Source organism: Pseudophryne corroboree, chromosome 2 (genome assembly GCF_028390025.1).
Source record: "Pseudophryne corroboree isolate aPseCor3 chromosome 2, aPseCor3.hap2, whole genome shotgun sequence".
NCBI classification, from domain to species: domain Eukaryota; kingdom Metazoa; phylum Chordata; class Amphibia; order Anura; family Myobatrachidae; genus Pseudophryne; species Pseudophryne corroboree.
In genome coordinates this window covers 641,141,660-641,163,509 of record NC_086445.1, presented here as the reverse complement: position 1 = coordinate 641,163,509, position 21,850 = coordinate 641,141,660, and the positions used below count along the sequence as shown (strand labels likewise).

The 21,850-nt window shown below is 42.1% G+C and overlaps 1 protein-coding gene across 2 annotated transcripts in view; it reads left to right on the top strand.

Annotated features, from left to right (window-relative positions):
- The window catches only part of CACNA1S (calcium voltage-gated channel subunit alpha1 S), a 515,698-nt gene that overhangs the window by 172,791 nt on the left and 321,057 nt on the right, over positions 1-21,850 (top strand). For both annotated transcript variants that reach the window (XM_063954963.1, XM_063954964.1), the window contains 5 exons: positions 3,667-3,770; positions 5,121-5,269; positions 5,348-5,429; positions 5,529-5,689; positions 14,856-15,081. In XM_063954963.1, the coding sequence (XP_063811033.1) occupies positions 3,667-3,770; positions 5,121-5,269; positions 5,348-5,429; positions 5,529-5,689; positions 14,856-15,081 (722 nt within the window). The remainder of the gene's footprint in view (positions 1-3,666; positions 3,771-5,120; positions 5,270-5,347; positions 5,430-5,528; positions 5,690-14,855; positions 15,082-21,850) is intronic.

Below are 21,850 nucleotides of genomic sequence, written 5' to 3'. Positions count from 1 at the left end.
ACATGGTCACAGTTACACTGCTCTGTACTGATGCATACAATAATATATATACTTTTCTATAGCTTCTATACTGCTTGTCAGGACACATGGTCACAGTTACACCGCTCTGTACTGATATATACAATAATATATATACTTTTCTTATTTTCTATAGCTTCTATACTGCTTGTCAGGACACATGGTCACAGTTACACTGCTCTGTACTGATATACAGTAATATATATACTTTTCTATAGCTTCTATACTCTGTCAGGACACATGGTCACAGATACACCTCTCTGTACTGATATACAGTAATATATATACTTTTCTATAGCTTCTATACTGCTTGTCAGGACACATGGGTCACAGTTACACCGCTCTGTACTGATATATACAATAATATATATACTTTTCTTATTTTCTATAGCTTCTATTCTGCTTGTCAGGACACATGGTCACAGTTACACTGCTCTGTACTGATATATACAATAATATATATACTTTTCTATAGCTTCTATACTGCTTGTCAGGACACACATGGGTCACAGTTACACCGCTCTATACTGATATATACAATAATATATATACTTTTCTATAGCTTCTATACTGCTTGTCAGGACACATGTGTCACAGTTACACTGCTCTGTACTGATATATACAATAATATATATACTTTTCTATAGCTTCTAGTATTACAGTGCAGCATTTTGGTGACTAACAGTATATAGTTATACAGTAGGCCATTGCTGTATCTTGCAGCTCTGTGTCACTGCAAGTATCCATTCCATATCTGTGCAGCATTTTTGTGAGCAGTATATATAGTATTACAGTGCAGCATTTTGGTGACTAACAGTATATAGTTGTACAGTAGGCCATTGCTGTATCTTGCAGCTCTGTGTCACTGCAAGTATCCATCCATTCCATTTTCTTCCAGTGATTTGGACCAATAATACCATTGATTAGAATGAATAATTCCAGTGATTTTGTCATTTTCTTCCAGTGATTTGGACCAATAATACCATTGATTAAAACGACTAATTCCAGTGATTTTGTCATTTTCTTCCAGTGATTTGGACCAACAATACCATTGATTAGAATGAATAATTCTAGTGATTTTGTCATTTTCTTCCAGTGATTTGGACCAATAATACCATTGATTAGAACGACTAATTCCAGTGATTTTGTCATTTTCTTCCAGTGATTTGGACCAATAATACCATTGATTAGAACGAATAATTCCAGTGATTTTGTCATTTTCTTCCAGTGATTTGGACCAATAATACCATTGATTAGAACGAATAATTCCAGTGATTTCGTCATTTTCTTCTAGTGATTTGGAGCAATAATACCATTGATTAGAACGAATAATTCCTGTGATATTGAGGTGTTTGTGTCGCTTAGCTTAGCCATCCAGCGACCACAGTGCACCTCTTTTTCTCTTTTCTTTGCATCATGTGCTGTTTGGGGCCAATTTTTTGAAGTGCCATCCCGTCTGACACTGCAGTGCCACTCCTAGATGGGCCAGGTGTTTGTGCCGCCCTCTTGGGTCGCTTTGCTTAGTCATCTAGCGACCTCGGTGCAAATTTTAGGACTAAAAATAGTATTGTGAGGTGTGAGGTGTTTAGAATAGACTGGAAATGAGTGAAATTTGTGGTTATTGAGGTTAATAATACTATAGGATCAAAATTACTCCCAATTCTATGATTTATGCTGTTTTTGAGGGTTTTTTGAAAAAAAACACCGGAATCCGACAAAAAGGGAGGTTTTGCCAAAACGCGTCCGAATCCAAAACATGGCAGCGGAACCGAATCCAAAACCAAAACACAAAACCCGAAAAATTTCTGGTGCACATCTCTAAATATATTTGTATATATATATATATATATATGTACTCACGTATCATAATAAACAACATGATTTTGGTTCATATATTGATCAAGGTGCGCAAGCATAAATATATGGTCCAATATATGAATCAAACCCCCATTGTTTATTATGGATTGTGAGTTTATTATGGTGTGTGCTGAGCTCTGTAGTATATACTGTATATAAATTGCCTTTATCTTGCGCCAATAAAATCAGCTGTACCTCTTAAGAAGATGCCATGTTAGTGGGACCCAACCAATAAATCATATAACACAGTACTTAGAGGGTGCTATATGTATTTCAATAAATATTTTGACATAAAGGTGTTTGCGTGTGAATTACTCTTCAACCTTATACCACCATATTCATTGGTATAGGAGAGAACACCTAAAATGATGGCCAGTGACCACACATTAACAGACTCATAATAATTGTATTATTATTCTTGATAATTTAATAAGATGAAATGAAAACAATGTATACATCGTTCAGAAACAAAGGTGTCATTGATAACACCACATAGGAAGAGATGATGATAACCTGCCTAACACCCATTGGGTTGTGAGCTCAAAAGTAGATGCTTCAGATCATAGTATTTAGATATGGTAGCCGAACCCTATGTGTTTTGTTCTTTAACTGGACTTCAGGGGTACAGTTCAAACAGTGAATGGAAAAAATCTTACATAAGAAGGTTTTCAAGGGCAGTGGATCATATACATTAGCGGGCAAATGCTTAGGTCTCAAAAGTAAATGTTCCTATAAACCCTCTAGAATTAAGACCTCTATCTTGATTAGAAGCCCAGTCGATGGAGGTAGAGGGTTACCAGACATATAAAAATATTACCATGCAACTCACTTAAGCCAGGCACTCACTTGGTTTTCTCAATCCTCTCATTTGCCTTGGATACAAATTGAACTCTCGCTGGTTAAAACTTCAACTTTGGTATCCCTTTTAACGCCAATCAAACCCACTCAGTAGGTGCAGGCTTATGCTCCTACTACAAAATTCACTTGTTCTCTGTGGTGTTTCTGCATTCGGCACTATAAGCTTTCCATATTCCCGTCTCACATCACCTCCATATGGGATAACCCAGATATTCCTCCTGATTCCTCCTTACACCCACACTCTTGGCTTCACTTGAATCCATGACCTAAATATGTTTTTGATTTTATTGAAGGTAATTCCTTCCTGGCACTCTTTAGATGCTCTAAGTGAAAAGTACGGAATCTCTAGTCCTGTATTTTATGAGTATTTGCAACTTTGCTCCTTTTTAAAAATGTTACCTAAGACCATGGTCTTTTGCCAACATACCCCCTTTGAAAGACTATGTATCTACTCCCCCATGCGTCAAGGTATTATTTCCATACTTTATGGTTTACTACGCTCTCTAAATTCAGTTGATATCCTTCCACATGAGATTAAATGGGAACAAAATTTAGGTCCTCCACCTGAGGAGGACTCATGGGAAATCATTAGACAAAATGTTGCTTAGTCTTCTATTTCTTCTCTAATTAAAGAGAATTCTTATAAAGTCTATATCAGATGGTATTTAGTTCCAACGAAATTAACAAAGATTTTCCCTGGGTCTTCCCCATTATGCTGGAGAGAATGTGGTCACAATGGAGATCTTAAGCACATTTGTCCCAAAATCCATCCTTTTTGGGAACAAATTGAAGTCCTTATTGGGTCTGACTATACTATCAGGATTGTTCAGCTTTAGATAACTTTTGCTTATACCATACTTCTGTTTTCTCTCATACTTTCTAGTTACTTCTATTTTTCTCTACAACAACCTATTTTTTTTTTATATCTTTTAGGTTAATGATGCTATTGGCAATGAATGGCCCTGGATTTACTTTGTCAGTCTCATCCTCCTTGGTTCTTTCTTTGTGCTCAACTTGGTGCTTGGTGTCCTGAGCGGGTATAACTTTTGACTTACTATACCACTGTAAAGATGATCGAAACAGAGTTTTGAAGATTCAGTGACTGTGGCAGTTCAATTCAAGTTGGATACAATTACATCTGCATTGCATGCACAGACCTAAATGTAGATATTAGTCATCATAAGGGCCCTACACACATAGCGATTACACTGAGCGATATGAGCGATCTCATTAATGAACAAGATATCGTTCATATCGCTCAGTGTGTAGGCACCAACGATAAACGATGCGCGGCCCCGTGCTCATTCATCATTGGTGCCAGCTAATTTATACATGCAAGTCAATATGGGCAATATCGTCCATATTAGCATGAAGCGCTATGGGGACAGGAGATGTCAGGGAGTGAAGAAACTTCACTCCCCCTGTCACCCCCACCCCGCTGTTGGGCACCTCGCCGGAAAATGACCAGTGTGTAGGGCCCATAAGTGTCCACATTGCCCTACACATACAGTTGGTTTCTTAGTCATCATCATTATCAGTGCGACTTTGCACCAGCCATATCCTTGGTGCAAGAGATCCATCTTAAATCAGATGGATCCCTGCGCATGTGCAAGTCATCATAGCCCAAAATTCCATCTAAACCCCATCAATAATTAGCCTACATGTGAATGGCTGCTATCCACCCAATTAGGCACATACAGAAGTACGGTAAGAGTTGTGACTGAGATGCTTAAACTGACCATAGATGTAAGATTTTAGCTATTAAGCATGCAAATTCCATATGTAAAGTAGGTTAACATTCAGCTGCATCATTACCATCAATCTTCAAGTTCTATTTTCATTCTTCCATGAAATGTCATTCTACTGTATTTATACATTCTCATTGTGGAATTTATGGTCAAATCATTTATATGGGACAATATAATGGATATCAGGTCAAAAGTAATATTATAGAGGGAATACCTTAAAGATTCTGCCAGAGAAAAGTATGAAATTCCATTTCAAAATATGGATTGAGGGGAATATTTTATAGAATAATTTAGAAGATTTTGCTGTATCATTAGTCAGACTTTTTTCATGTAGTATTTGTTGTAACTTTTATTACAATAAGGGGCATAGGTAATAGGGTCCAAGATCCCCGGAGGTGTGGGATGCCGGCCGATCTCTGATTTTTTTTTAAAGCAGCAATCATTTACAAAAGCATGGTTTTGCCTTGTAAATGATTGGCGCTTTAAAAAAAATCACGAGATCGGCCGGTATCCCGCACCTCCGGCAAACTCGGTCCGAGTTACATATTACATATTACATATGCCTCTAAATGTCTAAATTTTTTGCATTCTGTGTAATCTTTCTTCATTCTTGAATGGTTGGGTGTGTTTCTTTCACAGTGAGTTTACAAAAGAGCGTGAGAAAGCCAAATCTCGAGGTGCCTTTCAAAAGCTGCGGGAACAGCAGGCAATGGATGAGGATTTGCGTGGCTATTTGGACTGGATCACTCATGCAGAAGTTATGGATCCAGATATGGAACCAGGAGATGGTGAGAGTTGGTATATAAGCAATTAAAAGAACAAAGGCTCTGTTCCTGCCTTCATAGTTCTTATTTTCTTGCTTTTAGGGTTCTCACAGTTAGAGGAAGGTGGCTCTGAAACTGACAGTCTGTATGACATGGAGGGAATCAACAAATGTATTGCCTTTTTGTAAGTGAGCACCAACATTCAATAAATAAAACAATTAAACTGACATGTGCACAACATGTTAAATCTTTATTTTTATCCTGCCTATGTCTTTCTTTCTAGTCGTCAGTGGCGTCACTGGCACCGGCTGCTTCGCCGAAAGAGTCGTGCTCTTGTGAAATCCAGATTCTTCTACTGGCTTGTTATCATTGTTATCCTTTTCAACACTATTACTATTGCAACTGAGCACCACAATCAATCTGAAGCACTAACAAAAGCTCAAGGTAAGAATCATGTTTTTTTATCTGCTGGATTCATTATAAAATTTCTTCACACATCATTGGATACTGTTTCTTTCAGTCAACTTTAGAAAAAGTAAACTTTAACTTTGCAAGTTAACGTTTAAAGAAAGTTATAAATATAATAGCAATGTAAATAGAAATATCTACTTGGAAGAACTTTGCTGAACTAATAAAATACTGGAATGTGGAATTCCCATATGTAAAAGGTATTTTGTTTAAAATGTATTGCTTCCCTAAAGTCAAGCAATTATACACCCTTTGTTCAGCCAATGACTGCATTTCTGTAACCAAGAGGACAGCTACAATCTATTCTAATTATTAGTTGGCAGGCATGATGATGTAAATCTTACATGCATACAGATGTGTGTGGCCCGATGGAAGTAAAATCGAATAGTGGTTACCAATATTTCCTTACATTCTTCGATGACTACACAAGAATGACACACATATATGTCATCAAAGCCAAGAGTGAAGTAGTGAGCAAAATAACAGACCACAAAAGTCTGGTGGAGACTCAAACGGGTCAGAAGTTGAAGATTTGAGATCTGACATTGGCCGAAAATAAAAATGTAGCTATCTTCTTAAAGAAATATAATATTGAACATTTGTTAACCAAAATGGTGTTAGCAAGCATGTAAGCAGCACAATTGTGCATAGCATGTGGACCATGCTAAGTGATTCAGGGGCAGATGTATTAACATGGAGAAGGCATAAGGAAGTGATAAACCAGTGATATGTGCAAGGTGATAAAGGCAGTTAGGATCTGATTGGCTGGTGCCTTTGTCACCTTACACATATCAGTGGTTTATCACTTCCTTATGCCTTCTCCAGGTTAATACATCTGCCCCATAGTCCTAGAGAATTTTTGGGTGCAAAAGTAGGGTCTATGACAGTATATTTAATTGTGCACACATAGGGGTAAATTTACTAAAATTAGTATTTTTCCGAATGAGGTTAAAGTTCAAGTACGAATGACATCGAAAGTGTAAATTTGCAACTTTTTGAATTTATTACGACTAATTTACTAAGCTGTCGTATTCTGCATTTTCGTATTTACCGATGTCGATGTCATTCTTATTTTTTGGCAGTGTTTTACGGGAGTGAATTGTAAAACACTGCCGACTTTAACACAATGAATCTCGGCCGGATCTGTGAGATCCGTGCTGGGCTTCATTGTGCACCTTTCGTAAAAAATAAAACATTGTTAAAAAAAAAATGCGTGGGGTCCCCGCTCCTAAGCAAAACCAGCCTCGGGCTCTTTGCGCCGGTCCTGGTTGAAAAAATATGGGGAAAAAATGACAGGGGTTCCCCCATATTTAATCAACCAGCACCGGGCTCTGCGCCTGGTCCTGGTTCCAAAAATACGGGGGACAAAAAGCGTAGGGGTCCCCCGTATTTTTTAAATCAGCACCGAGCTCCACTAGCCAGGTACATAATGCCGCAGCCGGGGGACACTTTTATATTGGTCCCTGCGGCCCTGGCATTACATACCATAGTAACATAGTAACATAGTAACATAGTATCTGAGGTTGAAAAAAGACAATTGTCCATCGAGTTCAACCTATTTGTGGTCTCCTATGCATGATGATTTGACTAAAATTTCTGACTGATGCTGCTGTCAGCCGTTGCATTTTATCCCTATTTATAGTAACTATAATGCATGACTATGCACCATACCCCTGGATATCCTTATCCATTAGGAATTTATCTAACCCATTCTTAAAGGTGTTGACAGATTCCGCCATTACAACTCCCTCGGGCAGGGAATTCCAAACACGTATTGTCCTTACCGTGAAACCACCGTGCTACCTGACAGACACTACTGGAGCACACAGCCAATCAGGAGGGTGCCACGACGTGGCGCTCCCTGATTGGCTGAAGGAACCCTCTTAGACAGAAGTCAGGGGGGGTTCCTGGCAGTCGGGGAAAGGGGTCCCATGTGAAAACATGGGGCCCCTTTCAGTGCGTGGTCGGGTGTCCGTTTTTTTATTTTGCAAAGTACGAGGATTACAAAAAGAACAGAAGAGGACCGATCTACACTGGTTTATGTGAGTATAATTGTTCCCACAGGTACCCCATGGATTCTGAAAGGTTATATATATCAAGTATATATGCAGGCGCTGTGATGAGTGTGCTTTTCCTAGCAGCTGAATAAATAAGGGGTAGTCAAACCCTTTCAATAACAAGAGGAAGAAAAAAGATATACAGCGCTCATTGACAGTGTAATCTAAAAAGGTAAGTATTTAAAAAAGACTTAGACAATTAAAAAACATGCAATCTTAGATATAATGTGTCTCAATAATGACTTCAGGTGGACTAAATCTATTAATACTGACACCAACTGGTTCACAGTTCACTCGGAACTCCGTGTTCCATTGTGTGGGTTCTCCTGTGGATGTAATAGGCAATGGCAATGCCGGTAGGAGTCCTGTTTCACGGAGACAAAAGGAATGTAAGGTCCTGACTGTAGATGGTGGCGTAGTGATGGTGCTAGTTGTCAGGTGTCCACACAGGTCTCAACCTAACGCGTTTCACTGCTCCAGGCAGCTTTGTCAAAGGACTCCTACCGGCATTGCCATTGCCTATTACATCCACAGGAGAACCCACACAATGGAACACGGAGTTCCGAGTGAACTGTGAACCAGGACCCCAACAACTGTCGCCGTTGCCATACGGACTTGTACCTTACGGGAGCCTCTTTAAACGGAACACAGACTTGGTAACCACATCCAATTGGATGAATTATTATACATCTGGTCCGTTATTATGACTGTATATGTGCTGGTTTTAAAATATGTTGATGAGTGCTAAACTTACCAGTTGGTGTCAGTATTAATAGATTTATAAGTCCACCTGAAGTCATTATTGAGACACATTATATCTTAGATTGCATGTTTTTTAATTGTCTAAGTCTTTTTTAAAGAAAACTTATTATTAAATACTTACCTTTTTAGATTACACTGTGTCAATGAGCGCTGTATATCTTTTTTCTACCCCATGGATTCTACATGGAGAAGAGGACCGACCCTCGTGTGAACATAGGTAAGTATGTATGTTTGGAGGTGTGCATGTATGTAATAAACTTTTACTTTCAAGGTGTGTGTCTCCTGTTTTTATTGGGGTATTTTTTTTGTAGTAGTACTACAGGTACCAGCGGGCCTGGTTTTCCTCTGCATGCTGGTACTTGTGGTTCTCCAAGTACCAGCTTGTGGGGGAGGCTTGCTGGGACTTGTAGTACTGCTGCTAAAAACAATATTCACATTTTTACAAAAAGGCTATCAGCCCCCCATCCGCCGCCCTTGGATGGGGGGGACAGCCTCGGGCTTCACCCCTGGCCCTTGGGTGGCTGGAGGGGGGGCCTTGATTTAAGGGGTTCCCACTCCTCCAGGGTACCCCGGCCAGGGGTGACTAGTTGGGTATGTAATGCCAGAGCCGCAGGGACCAATATAAAAGTGTCCCCCGGCTGTGGCATTATGTACCTGGCTAGTGGAGCCCGGTGCTGGTTTCAAAAATACGGGGGACCCCTACGCTTTTTGTCCCCCATATTTTTGGAACCAGGACCAGGCGCAGAGCCCGGTGCTGGTTGATTAAATATGGCGGAACCCCTGTCATTTTTTTCCCCATATTTTTTCAACCAGGACCGGCTCAAAGAGCCCGAGGCTGGTTTTGCTTAGGAGGGGGGACTTCACGCATTTTTTTTCAGCAAATTTAACACTTTCCCACCCCTTCCCACTGATAAACATGCACGGATCTCATGGATCCGTGCATGCCTATCAGAACACGGTAAAAAAAAGCAGGTCTGTTTTTTTTTAGCATTTTTTTACGAATTGTATTGTTTCACGGCAGTGTTTGGCTATTGCCAGCAGTGTTTGTGATTTACACTTTTTAGTAAATTATCGAGTTCTACCAAATAACAGGCGTATTTGACCGATGGTGTATTCATTCGTAATTTTTTTCTTTGAGTTCCAAAAAAATATGAATGCCCTCATCACTGCCGTGATTTGAGTTTAGTAAATTCCCGAGATGACACTTTGAAGAAAAAACACCATCTCGGTCAAAATCGGGAGCTTAGTAAATTTCCACCATAGTTGTTGTAAAAGGAAAAACACTGCTAGAGGTGTGGTCTGGAAGCAAGCCAAATTCCAATCATGTCAGAGTGTTTGGATGCAGAGTATATGCAAACATTCCAAAATAAAAGAGATGTAGGCTGGATTCCAAGCCAATGGAGTGTATCATGCTTGGATACTGGCAAGAGAGTAAGGTATACAGAATGTGGGATACTACAAACAATAAGCTTTTAAAGTCCAGGGATGTTCTGCGAAACAGTGCCACCCAATGAGCTTCTGGAACAAGAATCAAAACACAAGTTTGTTTCACTGAATGCGTTGGGTGCGAAATCCCGGCAGTCAAGATCTCAACAGCCAGAATCAAGACAGATTGCGGTAAGTATTGTTACTAACCCTCCTCTCCTGTAACCTAACCTGCCCCTCCAACAGACTAACCATAACGTCCAACCCTGCAATCTAGCCCTAACCATACTCCTAGTGCCTAATTCTAACCCCAAGTCCAATACTTACCTTCAGGGGCCATCAAGATTGCAATCATCAGGATCCCGCTGTTGGCAGTCTGACTGTCGGAATATTGACTGCATCACCACCAACATTTGGAAGTATGTCTGCATTAGAGACTTCCATTGTGGATACCCAATTACAGAATAAGAGTTCTGTAAGAACAAAGAAAGGAAAACCTACCATGAGATATTTATGAGGCGTTTGCAAGTATCGCTTTCTGTAAACCTCAAAATATCTAGGAGGCAAAGTGCAGCAGTGACTAGGATGAATGGAAATCAGCAATAGACAAAGAAATGGCATCTTTACATGACAACAATACATGATGTTAGAACAAGAATTGTAACACAAGCTTGTTATGCTGAATATACCAACCACTGGAGGCGTGTCTGCCAGATCCAATCACAGAGCGGGAGTTTTGTAAGAAATAATAAAGAAAACACCCTTAGGGGATATTATGAAGAGTTTGCAAATATCACTTTCTATGAACTCCAAATATCTAAAAAGCAAGCAATGAGTAGGAGGAATGGAAGTCAGCAATAGAAAAAGAAATTGCATCATTTGATAACAATACTGTGGTAAACAGAGCGAGTCACTGCAAGACAGTCAAGTTGGTCTTTTTTAAGAAGAATATAGGAAATACAGCGCTCAACCCCTCTAATGGTGTATAGCTAAAGGATGTTACAATAATTGCAAGATCGTTTTGTTGCTTAAATTGTAATTTCTTTACTTAAATTATCAAAACATGTGTAACATATTAAAACATTGGCCCTCATTCCGAGTTGTTCGCTCGTTGCCGATTTTCTCTATATTGCGATTAGTCGCTTACTGCGCATGCGCAATGTTCGCAGAGCGCATGCGCTTAGTTATTTTACTCAACAGTTAGGTATTTTACTCACGGTATTACAAGGATTTTTCTTCGTTCTGGTGATCGGAGTGTGATTGACAGGAAGTGGGTGTTTCTGGGCAGAAACTGGCCGTTTTATAGGTGTGTGTGAAAAAACGCTGCCGTTTCTGGGAAAAACGCAGGAGTGGCTGGAGAAACGGGGGAGTGTCTGGGCGAACGCTGGGTGTGTTTGTGACGTCAAACCAGGAACGAAACTGACTGAACTGATCGCAGTGGCAGAGTAAGTGTCGAGCTACTTAGAAACTGCTAAGAAATTTCTATTTGCAATTTTGAGAATCTTTCGTTCGCAATTCTGCTAAGCTAAGATTCACTCCCAGTAGGCGGCGGCTTAGCGTGTGCAATGCTGCTAAAAGCAGCTAGCGAGCGAACAACTCGGAATGAGGGCCATTGTCTGTAGATTCCTGATACAAAATGTCTTTCTCATAGTCCTGTAAATAGTGAATACTGAAGGATTTTGCCCAGTACTCAATAAGGTCCCTTGTGCACTGTTTTTATGGTGCACATAAGGATATTCCCTTTATTTCCAGAGTTGTCCAAACTTTTAAATGAAACTAAAACACAAAAAATGAAAAAACTACCAAAGAAAAAGAAAAAGGAGAGATTGCTCTCAAACTGTCAAATTCCGTACAGATTGCGGCGTCCCGCTGGTCTGTACAATCTACAATGCGCACTGGGGTTCCACAAAAAAGTTTTAACAGGGTTCTTCACAGCAACAGACTGATGCAGTGGGAGTTGAGGTAAAGAACATTAAGGGGGGCTCCGGACTGGACCTCTTGCCCTTGACTCCAGCCTCCAGCAATGTGTCTGTGTACGGACACTCACTAGAAGCAGGTCGGTCTCGGGAGCGGGTCCTCCCTTGCGGGGAGGGGGGTCGGCGGGTACGGTGCTGGCCGGTGGATGCGGCGTTCAGCGATATCCATGGCAGCAAAAACCCGGCGGCCGGGTCTTAGTACATATGAAAATGCGATGAAACCCCCGAAAACGGTGGTTTTACCACATTTTCCCTTTAGTACATTCTGCCCTGAGAAGACCTCCTTAAATCTAAAGATAAAAATGACACATCAGAAATTAATGAGATCATCATTCCCTTTAACGATCCAGAGAAACAGATACATAACGATTTGAACAAGCATTGGAACATCCTGACAATGGACACGGTAATCTGAACAAAATTCTACCCCCAAAGCTAAATATAATCTTTGAGAAAGCAAAGAATGTAAAGAACAATTTAGCACTTAGTATGCTCACACAAGAACGGACTAGAGAAAAGGGCCTATGGGATAATCAAAGAAAAACCCCAAATTACTAAAAACATTCTCTGTTTTAAGGACAAGAAGTAGTGCGGTGACTCTGCTTAAATCTGTGTGGCCTAACAGTCACTTTAATTTCTGCTGTCAACCTACTGGGATCACTTCACAGTTTGACCAATAGGTCATATCAATAGTAATTCATGTGATCGACTTACCTTTTAGAAATATACTATGATTGAGACAATTACAACTTGGTATATGGCTGTGTTTTTATACAGTGTTTACTAACTTATGCAACCTATTAGCATACTGTATTCCTGTGCTCATTATAGAAAAGGTCAGAAAAAAATTGGCTCAGTGGCATTATGAATCAAAAATAGCAGTGGACATGATTACAAAGAAATAATACATGTAAATAATAGAAATAGGAATGTCCATTCATGCCTGGTTTATACAGATGTACGCAGCAGTTAAGGGGTGATAAAAATGAAACTTTTTATGATAAAAAGGATGGTTTAGTAATAGGGGGATGGGGGGAAACTGCCTTCTCTATATAGCCAGCATCTGTTGTGTATAAGCAGAGGTCACTGGCATTCACTTGCAGTTCTCCACTATTTAGTCTAGTGTGATAAACACAATTATCTCTTCTCTCTCTCTCTCTCTCTCTCTCTCTCCCTATATATATATATATATATATATATATATATTCATCAATATAAGCCAAGTCACCAACATAGTAATTTGATGCACATAGCACAGCCGGAAGCAATTAAAATACAGCTAGTCGGGATCCCAGCGGTCACAATGCTGACGCCGGAATCCCGACTAGCTGTGAAATGACACCTATAGAGAGAGCATAGAACCTACGCGAGCCACCGCATCCGCAAGGGGCTTTCTAGCGCTTGCCACGATGCTGACATACTAGTGCCCGGGATACCGCTGTCAGTATGCTGATGGCCAGCATCCCGACCGTCGATAATTCATACTGAACCCAGCACAGCACATATCAATTCCATACAAGTAATTAATTTGATACCATACTTACCTACTTTTAAATTCTCCCAGGGAGAACAAGCAGGCGGGCTGTGATGGGGGCGGGGCTGGAGCTCTTGCCTCATTAGGCCCTACCCACTCAAATTGCGCAACTTTGAATAGGGTGCGGAGCCTAAATGATGTCATTAACATAGAAACGTGTCACTAGGCCCCATCCTTTCTGCACGGACCTGGATCCCTGCTACTGTTCTGCCCACTTCACTAGGAAGTGGACAGAATGCGGGAGGGATGCCCACTCTTCCAGGGGTGCAGGGGACTACTCCAAAAAATGGGAATCCCCCACAGGATCCAAGAGAGTAGGCCAGTTTCATTTGATATGCACAGCAAGATTCTCTAAAATTGCTATCTGATAACAGAGATATGTAATGCAGGACTTTGAACAAAAAAGGTGATATCTAATTGATTATGGCTACCAATCCTCCCATCTAAAATTATGGGAAATTGCGGAGGTGATATTCAATTGTATCTGTGTTTTGTGCTGATCGCGCCCATAGTGGTTGGGTTTAGCCGCGTAATGCAGATGAACCTGACCAAAGTCCTGGGCATGATTTATGGGTGCCCAAACGGGTCACTTTTCATTTATTTTAGCTCACCACCCCCAGGGGGTGCAAGCTCAAATGAAGGCGCCAGAAGCCATCATGTCCGAACGGAGCTACAATTGAATTGCTCCATTTGGGCGCCATCTAGTAGCTGCCAGTGGGATAACAATTGAATCTCGCCCAAAGTTTCAGTGTACAAAAAAAATAATTTAAATCACCAGTTGGAAGGCAGTTTGACTCATACAAGATCTGAATCTTTACTAATGTAACATAGCATCACAAAGGACTTTCGGGAAATGTGCCACAACCATGGGGTTAATTCAGATCTGATCGCTCTGCAGCAATTTTTGCAGTCCTTCATTCAGATAGTCGCTGCCTAGAGTGGGAGTGTATGTTCGCTGTGCAAGTGTGAGAACTGATTTTGTGCAGTCTCTGCACAGCCCAGGACTTACTCTGCCGCTGCAGTCATGTCAGCCTGTCCGGGACCGGATTTGACATCAAACACCCTCCCTTCAAACACTTGGTGCTGCCTGCACTTTTCCAGGCACTCCCTGAAAACCATCAGTTGCCACCCACAAACACTCTATGTCAATCTCCTTGCGAACGCCTGTGCAAATGGAACCTTCGCACAAACCCGTCGCTGACCGGTGATCTCCTTTGCAGCTGTCTGTCGCGCCTGCACATTGCAGTGCATACGCATACACAGTTTGGATCTGATTGCCCGCTGTGCGAAAACGCACAGCAGCAATCACATCTGAATTACCCTCCATGATGCCAAAGAATGTCAGTAAACTAGTTTGCACCTTATGAAGTTCTTTCCTTTATTTCCAGATATTGCAAATCAGGTGCTGCTTGCTCTGTTCACAATGGAGATGATACTGAAGATTTATGCCCTTGGTTTTCAGTCATATTTCATGTCACTTTTCAACCGCTTTGACTGCTTTGTGGTCTGCACGGGACTTCTAGAAGTAATGCTGGTGTCCAGCAACATCATGTCTCCACTTGGAATATCTGTTCTACGGTGTATACGACTACTTCGTATATTCAAAATTACACGGTAAGACTATGCAAAGGTAGAAATAAGATGACTGTATACAATATCTATTTACATAGCACAAACTGATGATCAAATGAAAAAGATGAGTTTATGCTAACCAGCTTTCTATAAACAAATGCTTTACTGCAGACACAGCAGAAGCAACTTGGTTGACATCATTATTGAGTAGATTAATAAACGAGATGGTTCATATCGCTCAGTGTAATTGGTAAGTGTGTAGGGCCTATAAGAATGAGAAACAATGAGAAAACATTTCTCTTAACCATCAAGTTTGAACACACTTGATGCAATGCCTATATTTTCCATGTCAGCATATTAATGAATGTCTGTGCAAATTGAAGAATGATGACATGTGCTCAAACAGTTAGTACCATGCAGTGCCGTTACTAGACATTATAGCGCTGTGTGCAAGAAACAGGCATCGGCGCCCCCACCCCCCCAATATTTAAAACAGGGCCAGCGCGTGGCAAAAATATAGGGGTGTGGCTTCATGGTGAAGGGGCGCAGCCACAAAATAATGCCAATTCATATTACGCTGCACAGAAGTCTCCATTATTCAAATTACGCCACACAGTAGTGCCACTTACACACATTACGCCAGGTAGAGCCCCATTTTACACATTACAGCAGGTAGAGTCCCTTTTTGCACATTATGGGGGTAATTCCAAGTTGATCGCAGCAGGATTTTTGATAGCAACTGGGTAAAACCATGTGCACTGCAGGGGAGGCAGATATAACATGTGCAGAAAGAGTCAGATTTGGGTGGGTTATATTGTTTCTGTACAGGGTAAATACTGGCTGCTTTATTTTTACACTGCAAATTAGATTGCAGATTGAACACACCACACCCAAATCTAACTCTCTCTGCACATGTTATATCTGCCTCCCCTGCAGTGCACATGGTTTTGCCCAGTTGCTATCAAAAATCCTGCTGCGATCAACTTGGAATTACCCCCCATGCCAGGTAGAGCCCTTTTATACACGTTACTACATGTACAGCCTCTTATACAGGTTACGCCAGGTACAGTCCCCTCCAATGCCTGCCAATACACTGCTCTGCCTACATGACACACAGAGCAGCCCACACGAAGGATGCCTCTCCCACTACGCAGCGCTGCCTGCTGTTAACTACACAGTGGCCAGTGCTGCACCGTTCACATACAGATGTAGCACTCTATATAAACATAGTATCTGCTAAGAACATAGTAATTTGTACATCTCTATATTTTAATTATATATACTTATGAGAATTGTATGTATTGTATGGCAGCCTGAACGCACCAGTAGGAGATACTATGGTACTGAGGAGGCTTTGTGGGATGCTTCCAGAGACCACGCGCAGAGTATGGGGGACCCATGCGACAGAGGTGGGAAAAAGGGGTGCCGTGCGGCCACTCTCAGTGGAATATATAAGTACCCCCAGCTGTTACAGAGACCAGACTTCAGCTCCCCTTGAGTGCGCTCACTTCCCTCTAGCTGCCTGCGCTGCTAGCAAGAGAGTTAAGCTGTAAACCGCAGCAGCAGCAGGAGATGTGGGGGATAGTGAATACAGAGCTGGGCGGCAGCATGTCCTTCAGGGAGAGGTCGGCGGCGCTGGTACCTGTGATAGCGCTGGGAAGCTGGTCCCCTGGGTGGCTGTCACAGCGGCATCTGCAAGAGAGACCAGTAGAAGCCGCTCAGGTAGCTGGTGAGGGGAGAGCTGAGCTGGAGCAGTGAGCAGAGCACCTGAAAGTGAAAGCAGTATTGAGAGACCAGCCAATCCTGGGCCAGCTCTAAGTGGTTAATTGGGGGAATGACAGCCTGAGACGGGGACTAAGCAGCGCTGCAGCAGGGAGGCGTTTCCGAGATTCTAAGTGTGATCTATGGCGGGCGGGCGGACAATGCTAGTGAGGCGCGTGTGGCCCTTCGGGTGTTGCCAGCGGTTCTGCGCCCACAGTGCATATGCGCTGTGTGCCAGGCACCGCTGGCATACACCTAGTTACGGCCCTGGTGCAGCCATCAAATCCCTTACAGTCACAAACTACATATATCTGCTCAGCCTCAATGCTGATCATTGTTTCACAAAGTACAAGGTAAGCTTCAAATAGATAGAATTCTCTAGCTTAGAATTATCTACCTTTCTAGGCAAGGGCAGATACAGTAGGTCAATGAACAGATTTTCTGACTGCAATGCAACAGGCAATGGGTTAAATCCTGGGTATGTCAGCATCTTGAAATGTAATAAAGGACAGTGTGACTGAATAACAAAGAGCTCTTAAGTTGAGTTCATGATTGTTAAATAGGTATTAGTGACAGAAGGGGTCAGGGTAGGAGACAGGGGCGGTCAGAAGATGATGGGCTTCAAAAAGGGGGGAAGCTGCAAGTGAAAGTAATTGAAACAGATAATTGATAAGTACTGCCAACAGCGCCCCTTACCCTGCAGCGCTATGTGCGGTGCCCCTTCCGCACACACCTAGTTACGGCCCTGGTACCATGAATGAGGTAACAGAAACATAGAATAGTCTGCCCTCTTGGCCCATCTAGTCTGCTTAATGTGTAAGTCTACAAAAACTTACACATTAGGGTTAACTTTTGTCAGCAGCTAATAAGTCTACCAGTATATTTTTGGATTGTGGGTAAAAAACAGAATACCCAGAGGAAACTCAGCAAAGAACGTGGAGAATATACAAACTCCACATAGGGAAAACTGTGGCTGGGCAGATATTCCTTTTGTATTGAAAACAATAACGCATAATGCGGGTCGGCATACTTTTAAAGCAACCTGTAATGTCCACACAAGACAAATGTGTGTGTTTAACTATGATTACAAGCCCATATGTGGAGCTAGACGCGCCCTTTGGGTAGAGTATGACACGCCCCCTTGATGGCGCATCCTACTGTAATCTCCTTGACAGAGTGGGACTGGTCCACAGGGGTACAGGGGTAAACCCAGTGGGCCCTACTGCCTGGAGGGGGGGGGGGGGGGGGCACGGCCCACCTCCTCCTCTAGGTAATGAGGTTCCAGACTGTGCACTTGAATTATACATTATGCATATGTTCCATTATAATGCACAGGACTATGGTGTATTTTCTATCATGCATTGCTGTTATTAATCTGCTACTTTATCATGCATGCAGTAGCAATATTGACTCTAAATATATCAAGGGCCCCAGCCCATGCAGTCTCCAATGGTTAGGTAAACCAATGTGGTGGCTGGCCACACCCCTATACAAGGGCCCCTACCATTGCATTTCCCCGGTAGGCCCTTCATGCCCCAGTCCGACACTGCTCCCTGATTCTAGTTTTCAAAAGTTACAGCTTTTTATTTAACGTTTATTTTTTACAGCTTTTATTTAACAGCTAATTATTTAGTCCAGTTAGGAAAACACACAGAGTCTGTGGTGTGCTGAATGGGGTTCAGTATGATTTACCGACGGTCACAATCCCGACAGCAATTGACCTACAGTCAAATACCGACATTCATTATGCTGACATGTTTGAAATGCCGACATAGTCAGAATACCGACATTTCACATGCTGTCATGTCAAAATACCAATTTAGAGTGTCTAGGCTCTCACTATTGAACTGCTCAGTATCTGCTTCAGTCTTCTGAAGTCACTGCCGACCTCTTCCACAACTAATGTAATTAAATTCAGTGAGCATTTATTGAGGACTGCACACCACTGGCTGCAGAATTCAGGTTTATTGTGGCCAATGGTTGAGATGTTAATCCTCTACTTCACTTCCCCTCTTCACTGTCATTCACTTCTGCCCCATCATGGATGCTCCACCTCACCACCCTGCCCAGTTCTCTCCCTCCTCTCCCTGTCACCTCACCGCTCCTCCACCAGTATCATACCGCACTCTGTCAGTGCCCCACTCCTGCAGTTTCCCTTCCTAGCCCAGGACCCAGCACCATCACTACACCCTCTATATTCCTTCAGCTCACCTCATTGCTACAAAAACACTGGTAATCTCATTTACATCAATACCTCAGACTCTCTCCCTCCTGTGACCTATGGCAGAGCCGTAACTAGGGGGGGCTAGGGGGGCATGTGACCCGGGCGCGGGACTGGATAGGGCGCTGGGATCCGTCTGCATCTGATACAGCAGGGAAGGAAGTGGAGTCACATGGGATTTGTAGTCATGTCTGTTGCTGGTTACACTTGGAGCTGTAACAGAGAGACTACAAATCCCATGAGGCATTTCACCCTGCAGAGAGATGGCCGCCGCTGGAGCTGCAGTAGTTGGCTATCCTGAGCAGCAAGCCACCCGCCCTGTGACATGCTGCTGAGCGTTCACCAGCCCCACGCAGCCCTACATTCAGCTCCGCTGCTGAGTCGCTGACACCAGCAGTGATTGATCGAAGCAGAGCAGCACCCTTCACCTCCGTCTGATTAGTGAGAGGACTGGAGAGGTAAAACACACAGGCACACACACTCCCTCACCCTGACTGGTGTTAACCCCTGCAGCTCATTTAAAGTAGTTAATTTAAGCTTTTATATATATATATATATATATTCCTCCAATAAGAACGGCACTCAGAGACTCTCATGATAAGTAAATTGTATTCAGATCAAGTCAGATCAAACGAACGTTTTCGAGGACACAGCCCCTTCCTCAGGACCACAGACAATGACCGTCATTGTCTGTGGTCCTGAGGAAGGTGCTGTGTCCCCGAAAATGTTCGTTTGATCTGACTTGATCTGAATACAATTTACTTATCCTGAGAGTCTCTGAGTGTCGTTCTTATTGGAGGAATATGACATTTTGCCGAACTGGACACCGGAGCATTTAACCTGTATTTGTGAGTGCCGGCTGAATAGGATCCTTTTATATATATATATATATATATATATATATATATATAGCCTAAATATGTCATGCTGAGACTATTTATTTATACCACTGAGACAGCTACAGATTTTATATATATATATATTTGTTTATTTATTTAAAATGTGTGCGTGTGTATGTATGTGTATATATATATATATATATATTTATGTAGTATATGTGTATATATATATGTGTGTATGTATATATATATATATACACTGTGTTTTACTGGGGTCTGCCTGTCTGAGGGTTATTCTGAAGCATATTCTCTCTCCCTCTCCTTTCTTCCATATCTCTCCACCTCTCCTCTGTTAATGAGGGGTATTGCTATGCTTGGTATTGAGAACAAAAGTTGCATTGGGTGACATAGTTTTGAATTTTGTCGGTCTTTTTTATTCTATTTTATTGTATTTTTATATCTTTTTTCTTATTATTTTATTTATTTATTCATTATTATTTATTATTTTTGGCATTTTTTTTTCCATTATAATTTTTTTTCAGGGGGGGGGGGGGGGGGGGGCTAAATTACTGCCTTGCCCCGGGTGCCGTAAATCCTAGTTTCGGCCCTGCCTATTGAATGCCAGTAACAAACTGGTCCTTACCTATGACCTCTTCATCTCCGATTCCCTGCATCTCCGAGCCATCACTGAGACCTGGATTACCCCCTCCAACACAATTTCTCCTGCTGCTCTCTCTGCGGGAGGACTCACATTCACACACACACACCCCAACCTGGGGCTTGCCATTGTGGTGGTGTTGGTGTCCTATTACTCTTCAGCTACACCTACCAACTTATACCTCCAGAACCATCCCTTACATTCTCTACATTTGAGGTCCATGCAATACGCCTCTACCAATCTGCTAATCTTCTAATTGCTTTTATTTACCATCCACCTGGCATTCCCTCCAAAGTCCTAGACAACTTTGCTTCCTGGCTTCCTCACTTCCTCTCTTATGACATTACCTGCATTATCCTAGGCGGTTTTAACATCCCAATCGTAATCCCCATTAAATCCCCTGCCTCGCAACTCCTTAACTTCACCTCTTCACTTGGTCTCTCCCAGTGTACCTCCTCGCCCTCACATGTGAATGAGAGCTCACTGGATCTGGTTTTCACTCACCGTTGTGACATCTCTGATTTCGCCAAATCCCCTTTTCCCCTCTCTTACCACCACCTGCTCTCTTTTAACTTATCTCTCTCTGCTTCCCCATCTCTACCTCCTAAGGCTACCATCACTAAGCGTAACATTGAGGCTCTTGACACCACATCCCTATCCTCCCTGTTTGACTCACTTCTCTCTCCTATACCCTCTATCATGCCCTGAACAAGCCACTTCTCTATACAATGCATCCCTTACTTCTGCTCTTGACTTCCTAGTTTCCATGCTGAGCACTACCTCACTTTCTGCCTGCTCTCTATTAAATGGGCATCTAAGCCACATGTTACCTGCTCTCTATTAGGTGGCAGCTAAGCCACTTATCAAATTTCTCGTTACACAGATAAGTCCATTTCATTGAGAAGGGGGGAATGAGTTGGTACAAGAAACATATATGAGGCCTTAAAAAGGTTGATTTCTAAGACTCTTGTGCCCAGTGTTCTTTACTGCACAGCAAAGATAACAATAACTGTCATAAAATAGCAGGTTAAATTTCACACAGTACCTCCTGAATATTATTTCCTAACAGTGGTATATCGTCCAATTTGTGTGTCTTTATAGTTACAATTTAATGCTATTTACTTCCCCTGCTAAAGTTCTATGATAGACAAATAGCAGTGCTAATGGGATGCACTTAATATACCGTCTGTCAGGATCCCGCCGTTCACAATACCGATGCCGGAATCCCGACAGGCGGGGATATGCTGGCAGTTGGAATCCCAACAGCAGCCTCGTATTGCCACTCGGGTGGTGGGTCCATGCCACCACCTGAGTAAGTATATAACCCGTGGC